This window comes from Diplodia seriata (genome assembly GCF_021436955.1).
Source record: "Diplodia seriata strain FDS-637 chromosome Unknown scaffold_5, whole genome shotgun sequence".
Taxonomy (NCBI): Eukaryota; Fungi; Ascomycota; class Dothideomycetes; order Botryosphaeriales; family Botryosphaeriaceae; genus Diplodia; species Diplodia seriata.
The window spans coordinates 1672616-1684687 of NW_027117312.1; the positions used below are offsets into that span (position 1 = coordinate 1672616).

Below are 12072 nucleotides of genomic sequence, written 5' to 3' on the forward strand. Positions count from 1 at the left end.
TCCCGACCGAGTCGCGGAGATTTGAAGAAAAAAGGCTTTAATGACGTCTATCGTGACTTTCTTGGCGCGCGGTGCCCCCCATTTCGGCAAGTCCCCATTTGACAGGTCCACCGCTGGCTATCGTGCCAGCCGCACCGGGCTGTGATTGGCATGGGCCCGGCAAAAGCCCGCCCCCTTCAGCTCTCCACTCTCCGCCCCGTCCCCAACCACACCACTGGCGCGCACGCCGCATGCAGGTACAGCTAGTGCCGTCACTATCACCCTCCTTGCACGCCATCGCCTTGCCGATAAGCTGCGTGTTGATCGTCACCATCAGAACCAGCCAGCTGGACGGGAGAAGGCTTTGTATTATTTTCGGTATTTGATATTGAGCCGACTGTGAGCCTAGTGCTTTGTGTTTTATCCAATACAAAGCGCCGGTTTACCCTGCGATGAAGAAAGCCCCCCTAGCTGGTCGCCTCCCAAGAGGATGGCGGCTTGTAGAATGCCCTAAGAACCCAAGTAGACTCGTGCCAGTGCCCGTTCGGGCAAGAGTAGAAGAGAGAGGTGGAAAAGGTATTTGATCGTAGTAGAGGTTATGCGCAAGGCCCATGTGCATGCAGCAACGAGAATGGGATCCTGGGCTGGGTATTCCAGGAGTAGTGAAAACGAAGAAAGCGAAAAGGCCGCCACTCGCGCGTACGCGGTGGCCCTGTTTTGAAAGAAAACGACAACCAAGGAAACTGAGAGGCAGTGACACACAAAGCAAACGAAACTCAAAAGGAAGAAACACCGCCTAGATGCGTGGTGATATCGCGTTTATACAAAACTGGAAAAGCAATCCGTTAAAAGAAACCTCCACGCTTGAATTATCGTCATCCATCATCATACTCGTCAGCTCGGCTCGCGATTAAAGGGTGAGCTCTTTCTCATGCCCCCCAGAAACTCCCCGCTGCCGGCTGTACGAGTCGATGATTTGATCTTCAGTTCAGTGGTCGTAGCCGGCACCTCTCTGCCACGGGCTGGCGTTGTTCTGTGCTCTGAACCTGTCGCCGCCCGGGCCGTTCGGTGATGCGTACGACGGCGGCGGGCCGGTCCTGTTGTCTCCGTTGGCCGGGAACATAGGTACCGATGGGTCCACGGGGCTGCGCGGAGCACCATAGTAACCCGCCTCAGCTCCCTTCGGCTGCTGCGAGCCCGACGAAAACGACTCCTCATCATCGTCGATGTTGGTACGCTTGTACGGCCCCGTCTTCCCCTCGCCACGGGCAGTCGCTCCCAAGGCATCAAGCTCCGTCGTCAGTTGCGTTTGAGACTTGATGAACGAGCCCCTGTCGTCGCGCATGGGCTGGTACCGGGTGTCGGGGTTCTTGGAGGTAAGTGCGAAATACGAGGACGCAAGGACCATGATGAGGAGTACGAGTGCGAACACGGCGTTGTAAACGAAAAAGATGACGCCCATAACACCAGTGACAAGTCCCTATTAAATATTAGCGCACTGTCCTTCAGGGCGAAATTAGGTCGTCATGCTTACCGGCTGGTTGAAAATGCCCGTGAAAACCAGGAGGAAAATGGCACTGAGGAAGTTGAGGGCCGAGATGGCAATGTTGAACGCGTTCGTCTTCTTGTCCATGTACGGGCGCAGAATGCTGACGGCAATGAGCATGCCAGCCTCGAGGAGAACCAGTGCAATCGCCTGAGTAGTTCCGCTTCCCTGTCCCAGGGCAATGAACATGCCCTTGACCAGAGTGAAAGACAGGACGGGCACGATGAAGTAGTAGGCAGTAGCCTTGAACTGGACGTAGAGGAAGCCCCACTTGTTCAGCGAGACCGGGTCCGAGTACAGGATGTAAGCCGGGTTCTTGTGCATCGAGATGGATCTTTGCGCAATGCGAATGACCTTAGAAGAGGCCCATCCGAGAATGCAAACCATCGTGACGATCGTGAAGATAGCGAGAACGATTTCCGCAGCCGAATCCTTGACTGTAAGCTCCCAGAAGCAGAGAACAACCATTTGCGGGAAACCGATCAAGACCTATTACGACGTCAGCGGGCGGTGCAGCAAAAGCGCCGAAACGGATCACACTTACGATGCGGAAGAGAATGCCCTTCAGGACGGTCAACCAACCATTCCTGAACTCCTGGAACTTCGTGCCAGACATCTTTCCATTCTTGGCCAGAAGTTCAAGGAATCCCTTGAAGATGGCGACGCCCAGGACGACGACAATGACGAAGATGATGAAGAATGCGTATCCAGTAAGGAAGATGTTGGTGAGCTCGATGTTGGCGCGGAAACCAACCCTCTCAATACCATGGACAGTGACAGTACTGGTCGTCTCGGCCTGGTTGACCTCATTGTTGCTTCTCCCGATCAAAGCGCGCTTGGCAAACCTCTTGGCAACATCGAGCGACCGCTTCTGCACGTCGACGGAAGTAGTTGCCAGACTAGAAAGCACAGTCGACGGGGTTCCGCCAGTCGCGCGCTGATACCAGGTTGCCATCTCTTGCAGGAAGCGAACGTGGATGATACCCATGCTCCATTGGAAGTTCTGCGTCCACGATGCGACAATAGGGGGAAGCTCCACAGCAGTCATGCCGATGTAAGCTTGGGCCTGGAAATAGCCGAAAAGCGAGAGCGCGTTGGAAGCGACGTGAGCGGCAGTGTTGGAGTGTCCAAGTCCGGACGTGATGGCCGAGGCCGCGAGACCGGAACCGGCAATGACAGCAGTGACCCATCCGACACCCTTCTGGTAGACGGTCTTTCCGTTGGAGAGCTCGGCCTCGACGCAGGCAAGCGGGCGGCCGGTGTCAGTGTCGTTGATGTAAATCTGGACCTTACCGTCGAGATCGGGGACAGTGTAGGCAATGTCTGCAAATGTCAGCACTCCATCAGCCGGCTGACACGGGTGACACAGCTCCGAAAACCGCGCAATACTTACTGGGAACGTTCTCGATGGCGTCGGCCTCCAGGGGAAGGTTCGACTTGATGTTGATCTGGCCAGTGTTCATGGGGCAGAGACCCTTCAGATCGGCACTGTCACACGGATCCAACGTCTTTTGCAACGCGCGGAAACCATAGGCAAAGACTTCCAGGTCGGCGGTGACATTTCCAGAGATATCCGAGACTCCGACAATGTTGAACGAAAGGGTGGCGTTGTCGGGGGTGAAGACGACGTTGAACAGGGTTGCAGAGAAGCTGGAGTTGGCCATGCACGGGTTGAGCGACTTGGACTCAATGAGGCGTTCTGCGGACGCGGTCGGCAGCAGCGCGGCCAGCGCTGACAGCGCGCCGGCGAATAGCGAGGATCTCATGTTGCGGGTTGCAGGGAGAGGGAGCAGGCGGGTGGTCGAGAGGGAGCAGAGGCGGTGATGCGCCGCCTCCTGGAGCGAGTACTCGGGAGAGTACAATTAAAGCGGATGCGCCAAACCAGCAGCGGTCGATCCGGAGAATGCGGGCGGGCGTGGGTGGCTTGGGGGGAGCGAGAGATGGGGTCGGGGAAGCAGGTGGAGTGTCGGGTGGTTGAACGAGCGGTGGCTGGGCAGCGGAGGGCAGCGGAGCGGTTGGCGGGCGGCTTGCGTGGAATGATGCGCGAAGCAGGTGTGTGTTGCTGCGACGATGACAAGGCCGACTCCCAAAACCGGGAAGGAGAAAGGGCGGCTGGGCAAAGGCAAGTGACGCTTTCGATCAGGCCTAGCGCGAGTAACGACCGTGGGAGGGAATGGTTGGCGCAGGTGACGCTGCTCGCTCGCGGCGCTGGGGAGTTGAAGACGAGGAGGAGACGAGCACTGGGCAAAGGAAATCGTGGTGGTGGTGAATGAGCGGACGGGTCTGGCGAGTGCGCGGCCTGGGACGCTCCTGAGGGCGTCGGGCGGGACGTATTGGGGCTGAGCAGGCGTGTCTGACACTCCGGGCAGCGGAAGAGTGAGGAATGCGCCAGCGACGGGTGCGCCCTAGGCAGTCAGGGGCCTGCTCTGGCGTGCTCTGCCGCGCGCGGTTTTTCGTATTACCGTAATTAAACGCAAGCTGGTACACGACACGCGGCGCTAGCGGCCTTTCGCAGCGATCTTCTTGTGGGGTTTGGAGGATGGCCGCTTCGCCCCTTCGCCGCCGTCGCAGCTGCCCGCCCGACCGTTACAGGAGCTGCGCTGGCCTTGCGCGCGCGCGTTCCAGCGCTCTCTTCCTTGCGCGAGAGATTGCCATCGGCGCCCGCGGCCAGCGGCGCGCACCAACACTGCCACAGCCCTGCGCACCCTGCAGGCACGGGGCAGCCCCCGCCCGGTTCTCCGCACCCAATTCCCTCCCAATGCGCCCTGGGCCGAGGGGGACAAGACGGCAGCACGGCAGCCTCCAGCCTCGTCCCTCGCGACCCCTCCTCGTACCCGTACTTCGTTCCGCCGCCGGGCGCGTCTCCCAGCAGACGCCCGGCAACAGAACGCGTCCGGCGTGCGGCGGCAACGCGAGCCGCACGCTCACGGCTGGACGTGGCCGCGGCCAAGGCCCCCATCCGTGCGTCATCGCCGTCGCCACCCCGATTGCGCTCTGCAGTTACGAGACGCCCTGTACCCGCCATCCCAGCCGTACCATCGCTTTCTAATTTTGTCCCCCGCCAGCTGGCTGCCTGTTCGAATCGCGCCGCAGCCAGCTCAGCAACATCATCATCATCATCGCTGCTTGATCATCCCGCAGCGATCGCCCTGCGCCGGGGTTGCCCCTCTCCGCCTGGGTGCCAGCCGCCAGCAATCCTGCCGCGACCGCATCGGGCCCGCCAGCCCACGGGCGTGACCCATCTGCTGATCGGCGGAGTCGTTGGGCCAGCCCTTGTCTGATTGCGTACCACGCAAATCACAGGCACAAGAACCCACCCACCGCCGCGGGCTCGCCATGATGGAGGCACGCCTTTCCCTCGCAGCTGCACCCGTCCTTGGCCCAGCACTGCCCGGCTTGGACTTTTTTCTTGTGTGCGGCGCCTGCCTCGTCGGATCCGACTGGCGCGCCGCCGCGCCGCACCGGCGCCGTCGTGCAGTCTGGCGGCGCGCGGCAGCCAATCGATGTGAATATTGAGGCTCTTTATTGCAAAAGTGGCTCCCGGGGTTGTGCAGCTTTCCCTGGCTCCCTGGCGCCCAACGCGCCAATCATTGCGCACAGCGGCTAGCGACGAAGATGAGACGCTGACCCCAAAATCCGTGTGGCCTTGGCACCTGAAGAAAGTTCACCATCAATGCAGTCCCCCACAAGCGAGCATTTGCCGCTCGCTGTGCCTCATGCCCAAACCCTATTTGCGGGAGGATAAAGGTTCGTCGAAGCGCACGCTGGAATTCCGTCGCGGATGCTGGGCAGCCGTCGCGCCGGTCGGACTCTGTACGTTTGGTACAACTGCCTCGGACCCTTTTTCATTTCCATTAACTCTGGGCTCTCGGCATTTTCTGCCGCCCGAAACCCGTTACTACGGGGAGCAAATATGTGAGACGCTTTTGGCTGTAACGTCTCGAATCCAGATACACTATCTCGAGACAAGCTAGCTGTGTATCGGATTCGGCTGGGGGCTAGGCGCCGGTGGATCGGCCTCGCTGCGAAGCTACCCAGCACTACTAACATTCATCACGGCTTTTACCACCCACGGTAGGGTTAGACACGCGCTAAGTCCGTATGTCGGAGTGAACAATCTTCAAGCTCCATTGAAGGGGCTCGTCAGCGCGGGCTCAGCCTCCCGCACGAGATTGGCTCATAAAGAATGCAACGGCTGAGCCACCATCGTTGACATTGAACCGATGGCCCGGGCGTCGGCTTCTAGAAGAATTTATAGAATGACATACGCGGCCAGGCAGAATTTTCAACCCGTCGCAAAGGTGTTCAGTGAGGCACAAGGCACACTTGTGCTGCCGACATTATTCCAGTGTCTTCTGCATTTTCTACCGCCAACGCGAGGCCGTCGGCATCCTCCAGAGCATGCGGCTCTCATTAAAGGAGAGAACGATATATCTACGCACCCAAACTCCTTACTCCCTTTTTCCGTACCGTTGATTCAAGCCAAAGTTCTCTCTACATGACTTTGCTTGGGAGAACGCGCGTCTTAGTGCTTGAATCTCTTCGCTTGGCGAGGCTGGCTGCCGTAGCCCCTTCTGCCCTCTTGCTTCTTGTCCCTCATGCTTGAGCCAAGCTGAATATCCACCCGCGGAGGGGCGGTGAATCCGAAACTGCGTGCCACCTTCTTCAAGTCCAGCTTTTCCACGGAGTAGATGCTGCGAAGACTGTGGCTGGCATAAGCGTTGAGATACGAACGGAACGCCTCCTTGGCAGACTTGTTGAGATAGTAGTTGCTTGAGATGAGCTTCTCGAGCTGGCTCTGGATGTTGAGCAGCTTCTTCTCCGGGAAGTCAAACTCGGTGAGCTCGACCCTCGCTTCCCGGAGCACCTTGATGAAGCCCACTTCCGACGGGTTCAGGACTAGGAGACAACGTCCGCTCTTGCCGGCTCTCGCCGTACGTCCGGCGCGGTGAATGAAGCTCCGTGCGTCATCCGGGGGGTCCAGCTGAATGACCCAGTCCACGGCGGGGATATCGAGACCACGAGCTGCCACGTCCGTCGCAATCAGGCAGCCAGCTTGGCTGTTGGCGAACTCAAAGAAGGTAGCGGTCCGCTTCTGCTGCTTCATCTTTCCTGAAAGGCCCAGTACAGGCAGATCGATATAGTTGAGCAGACTCGTAAGGTATTCGACTATAGACGGTTAGCATGACGGTAGATCATGAGTAAGGGTAGGAAATCTTACCGGATGCACATGAGCTCGTAAAAACAATGACCTTCTTCTTCTGGTGCTTCTTCAAGAACGTAAAAAGCAACCTGAACCGGAGATCTGAGTCGCACACGACGAAGCCCAAATCCAAGCCGTCCGCGGTAGCATGCTCCTTGTAATGGTCCACGGAGATGAAGAGGGGACCGGGCTTGAGCGAGATTCTTGCAAGGTCCTCGACTTTCGTGGTTTGGGTTGCCGAAAACAGCGCTATAGTACATCAGTATTGCAAGAGATCGGCATGTATTATTTTCGACTTACCGGTTTGGCGTGTTTGAGGGTTGCCAAGGATCTAATTAAATAGGTTAGCCTTAGCTCGTCATGCATGCCTGGGGATGCCTCGAGAAGAGCAAACGAACCTTTACGATCTGGCGCATTTCATCTTCGAATCCGGTTTCCAAAATTCTATCGGCTTCATCCAGGACAAGTGTACGCAAATTCTTGAACACGAAACCGGGGGTGTTTTGCAGGTGGTCGAGTAGTCTACCCGGGGTGGCTGGAATGGAGTTAGTTAATGAACTTCTGAGCATAAATGATTTGGGAAGGGGGATATAGATTCGAGAGTTCAAGATGAAACCGCGAGTCCGAAACCGGCGGTAGAAGAGGGCCGACTTACCAATGAGAAGGTTTACGCCCTTTTCGAGCTTAATCTGCTCGGCCTTACGATTGGCACCACCCATAACTATCGGAAACAGTCAGAGCACCATTATTGAACCATTTCTTACGGCAGAGACCAACCTATGCCAAAAGTCTGTGTGTGGTGCTCCATGAGCTCGCGCGCGACGCCGAATATTTGCAGTGCCAGCTCTCTGGTAGGGCTAATGACGATTGCTCCAGTACCGTTGCGGGGCTTGAAGCGGAGACTGTGCAACATCTCGACAACGGGAATGAGGAATGCCAGAGTCTAGGTATAGTAAGCTTCTGGGGTCGAGCTAAGCTCTTGGGCATTTTGCATACCTTGCCAGATCCGGTTTTCGCCTATATCGAGGTCAGCAAAGCTCTGGGCAGCACAGTTCAGAGATGACTTACCGCACCAAGGAGATCCTTACCAGCCAGGAGCGGCGGAATACCCTTGGCTTGAATCTCGGTCATGTTGTCGAAGCCCATTTCCTTTATCGCTTTTTGGGTCTTATCCGACAGGTTCAGGTCCGCAAACCTCTTCGGCTCCGCTCCGTCTACCGCAGGTAGCGACAGCTGTGATTCGAAAGCCGTGGTAGCAGCATTGTCTAGCTCTGCGTCACCCTCCTCGTTGTCGCTACCGTCGGCGGGAGGCTTGTCGTCCGCATCGTCGTCGTTCTCCGACTCGCTCTCCTCCGGAACAGCATCTTCGACGGGAACATCGCTCTCCTCGTCGCTTTCGGCAAGCTTCCTCTTCGCCGCCTTGTCGGACTTCTTGGTGGATTTTTTCGACGACTTCTTGGGGGCGGGCGCGACTTCGGTGACGGTAGTTTCTGTCTCTTCAGCGTCGGCGGCCTTTTTGCTGCTCTTGCGCTTGCGCTTCTTGGAATCGGCGATGGCTATGGGCGACATATTGACGGTCGGAACAGTGCTGGGCGTGGGCGGTCGTTCGGCGCAGAGAGCACTTGCGCTTGAACGCGGAGGTAAGTTTTCTGCGGCCATGTAGAAAATCGATCGGCAAGTCGGCGTTTGCTAAGACGCTTGGCCCGAAAGACTCTAGCGCACGCAAGGGATCCCTGTACATTCCGGCAGTGATGATCTAACGTCTCCGGCTTCACGTCTCTGTCACCGCTCCACCTCTCCCGCATGGCTTCAACTGTTGTTGGCGACGCGGGCACTGCTCGCTCACGCCCGTCTTTTTCTCGGACTGTGACTGTGGTTACTTTGACATCCGGAAGTGCCGTTTCCCTCTTCTTGAGCGGGTCACTTAATGTCGTTGCCGCCTGTTACTCGGCTGGGAACATACTATGGTTCGCCAGGCTTGCATCTGGCGACACGTCAACCGCAATTGTCGACCTTTTGCTTGTTACCGTTGCTTCACGATCTACAGTTACCGCGCTGATCAGGACTTTATCTCAGTTCATTTCAGGGCATGCTCTTTCAGCTCGTGCCATATCCCTGGCTTTGTTGATTGCCGCGTTCTTGATATCAGGAGTGCTTTTCAAGAGTAATTACTTCGAACAAGGTCTCCCAACGGAGAGCCAGAACCCTGAGAATCATTGCAGACCGCTATTATTTCCCTGCCGTACTACACACACCCGTATGTTCCCCAAAAAGCATTCTTTCGCATATTCCTATCTTCTTGTCGGCGTCCCGGTTGGTCCAGAGGAAAACAACTGCCCCAACACGTCAATGGTATCGGTTGATACGGGTTTGCTGTCTGGTACATCAAGAAGCAAAGGTTGGTTTCATATACAAGGATCCGACTACCTTGAGCGTGGTGGTGAGAACCTTAGCCTTAAAGGGAAGCTGGCGCAATATCTGCGGTCTCAGGTGTGTGTATATATTTTCATCAATTGGATGCAGCTAACTGGTACAGGGCATATCCGACGAAGAATGGCACCACGCCTATCTTGTAACGGCAGCAAAGTTCCTTGGCTATTCCTTTAACCCTGTTTCTTTCTGGTACATCTACTCCGCCAGCCATCAACTTGTCATGATGATTTTGGAAGTAAACAACACCTTCGGCGAGAGGCGCATGTATCTACTCAAGGGTTCAAGTCATGATGTCCACGATTCATCGGACGACACCGACACAACTGGACACACCAAACAACCTACAAAGTTCACGGACGCCTGGACCAAGGACTTCCACGTTTCTCCATTTAATTCTCGGAAGGGCTCCTATTCTTTGACCGCGATCGATCCGTTCCATATGGCGCAAGGAGTTTCTCACATCGACAACAACATTGTTCTTCGATCGTCTGAACAACATCCGAAACTCGTAGCACGGGTATTCTCAGATGGGCCACCACTAGACCCTAGCACGCTGTCTATATGGCAAGCGTTAAACTTCATTAGGGATTGGTGGTGGGTAGGCCTGGTCACATTCCCAAGGATCGTGAAGGAAGCGTACAAGCTTTACTTTTGGCGAAAGCTTGAGGTGTTCTTTCGCCCCGAGGTCGTGCCTACAGGTATCGGCAGAGATGCCACAGCAATCGAAAGGTCAGTGCTCCACTCGCCACTCATATTTGGATGACCGTTCACTAACTCGGCCTTGTAGGCATCTGGAATCATTCTTCCGCAGGTACCTCCGTTACCTTGTCAGCCACACAGACCAGCCTATCCGCGTTTCCTATACACCTGCTCCCGGCCTTGGCGAGACCGAGGAAATTCTCTCCTCTAGTGCAAAGGAAGATCAATCATCCAATTCTTTGGATATCAATGTAACCAGCCCGGCCTTCTATAGCCGGTTTGTGCACTACTATCACACATCCGAAGCCTTGGACCGCGAATCCCTCTTTACCGACGAGAAGAACAAGACTGCATGGATATCAAACCCGCAGGCACTAAAGCTACTGCCCCTGAATCATCCGAGATACGTCGAGCCACTGCCGTTCAAACTCACTCAATTAGGGGTCACTAGTGGCTGGCAACTTCTCCGCAAACTGCGCTGTCCGCCGGCAGCACCAAGCTATCCAGACGTTGTGCAAGGCTCCAGTCCGGCTTTCGCTCGTGAAGACATCAGGCCGAAAGGTTTTGCGACGTGCGACGAGTACGTTATGCGTAATTGTCATGATGCACGGGTGTATCGGCAGTGTCTACTCAAGCTCTTCCTGGCGCAGAGGTTCGGCCTGGGCTTTACCGAGGTCATCGACCTGTTCGATCTCATTGTTAGAATCTGTTTGACTGTGGGCATCTGGAATGTGGTATCGAGGGATCTACGGGCACTTGGCGCGGAGGATGCAGGATCGGCGGTGCCAAAGATCCTCGGGCTCAACGCCGTCCATGCTTGGAGCCTGATCAAAGGAGCTCTCTGACCTCGTGGCCTTGGAGCTTTCTAGATTATTGATAGAACGCCTTAATTAGATTATCGTTTCCCTACCAGTCAGTTCGGGTAAAGGCTTTGATCTATAGTAGCCTGGTGCCCGCTTCAATTAAACCGTGCTCGGGCCGCCTGCATGCCATGTGCAAGGCAGACTTCAATCCTTCCGCTGAGCTTGTCTCCTTGATACAATTCGATCTAGACTGCACTGATGCAAAGGTTCAAAGCTTCGCATTGATCACGCTGCCGCCGTCCAGAGCGATGGTCGCCCCGTTGACAAAACTGCCAGCCTTGCTGGACAGGAAGAGGCAGGCGCCCGCAACGTCCTCAGGACTGCCAATGCGGTGCAGTGGGATCCCCGACTCGATCACATCCTTATACTGCTTCAGGGTCGCGGCCATCATCTTCGACTCGAACGGCCCACAGGCCAGCGTGTTGGAACTGCCGCGGCGTGAGCTTCTACCCTTCGATCCAGCACGGAGAGGGAGCAGCTTACGTGATGTTCCTCTTGCCGAGGTGGCTCGCGAGCACGCGGCTCAGATGGTGCAGGCCGGCCTTGCTGCTCGAGTACGCGAACGTCTCGAGCGCGGGCACGCGCAGGCCGTCGACGGAGCCGATGTTGATGACGCGCGCGGGCTCGCCCTCGGCGGCCGCCTTCTCCAGCAGCGGCGTCACCAGCTGGGTGATGGTGAAGACGCGGTGCAGGTTCAGCGTGAGCACGCGCACCCACGCCGACTCGGGGTACTCGTCGTACGGCGCGCCCCAGTTGGAGCCCGAGTTGTTGACCAGCACGTGCAGGCGCCGCTCGCGCCGCGCCAGCTCGTCCGCCAGCCGCTTGCACTCCTCCTCCTTGTAGAAGTCGGCCGGGATGGCGTGCGCGCTGCCGCCGCTGGCCTGGCCCGCCGCGTTGAGCTCGGCGACGGCGGCCTCGCACGCCTTGGCGTCGCGCGACGAGATGTAGACTTTGGCGCCGTTGGTGACGAAGCCTTCGGAGATCATGCGGCCGATGCCTTTGGCGCCGCCGGTGACGAGGACGACCTTGCCCTGGAGCACGTCGTGCGTTAGCTCGCTGGGTGGACTTGCGGTGATGCAGCAGCTGTTGCCGTACCTTGACGCTGAAGAGGTTGTTGACATCCATTGCGGCGGTAATTGATTCAACTGACTGGGGTTGGAGAGCAAAGCCGGAGCATGGCGGCAGGCGGTTTGCTTCAAGTAGTCGGCTTCCCCAGCGAGCTGTCCCGCGTCAGTAGTCTGGGGAAACGTACGTAGTAGGCCAATGCCGAGGCAAGTCGACGGCACCGAATCGGAGGGGATCGCCCGCGAGCTGTGGCTTTGCTTACCTACCGCGGGGCGCTGACTCGC

At 56.9% G+C, this 12072-nt stretch overlaps 4 protein-coding genes across 4 annotated transcripts; 1 reads left to right on the plus strand and 3 right to left on the minus strand.

The window, feature by feature from the left end:
- Positions 1-967: 967 nt before the first annotated feature.
- FLC3 (putative flavin carrier protein 3) lies at positions 968-3291 on the minus strand (the record flags this gene model as incomplete). The annotated part of the gene is made up of 4 exons (XM_066776938.1): positions 968-1459; positions 1514-2014; positions 2070-2848; positions 2919-3291. 4 exons carry the CDS (start codon positions 3289-3291, stop codon positions 968-970), a joined length of 2145 nt encoding a protein of 714 aa, XP_066632780.1.
- Positions 3292-6050: 2759 nt separating this feature from the next.
- HAS1 (ATP-dependent RNA helicase) lies at positions 6051-8297 on the minus strand (the record flags this gene model as incomplete). Its single annotated transcript, XM_066776939.1, has 8 exons — positions 6051-6694; positions 6747-6977; positions 7029-7059; positions 7127-7263; positions 7384-7449; positions 7506-7671; positions 7725-7745; positions 7797-8297. 8 exons carry the CDS (start codon positions 8295-8297, stop codon positions 6051-6053), a joined length of 1797 nt encoding a protein of 598 aa, XP_066632781.1.
- A 1087-nt stretch (positions 8298-9384) lies between these two features.
- On the plus strand, positions 9385-10705 carry SLS55_005493 (uncharacterized protein; the record flags this gene model as incomplete). The annotated part of the gene is made up of 3 exons (XM_066776940.1): positions 9385-9647; positions 9949-10310; positions 10368-10705. The coding sequence occupies 3 exons, from the start codon at positions 9385-9387 to the stop codon at positions 10703-10705; spliced, it is 963 nt and encodes a 320-aa protein (XP_066632782.1).
- Positions 10706-10931: 226 nt separating this feature from the next.
- Positions 10932-11848, minus strand: SLS55_005494 (uncharacterized protein; the record flags this gene model as incomplete). Its single annotated transcript, XM_066776941.1, has 3 exons — positions 10932-11151; positions 11207-11754; positions 11819-11848. 3 exons carry the CDS (start codon positions 11846-11848, stop codon positions 10932-10934), a joined length of 798 nt encoding a protein of 265 aa, XP_066632783.1.
- Positions 11849-12072: the final 224 nt, after the last annotated feature.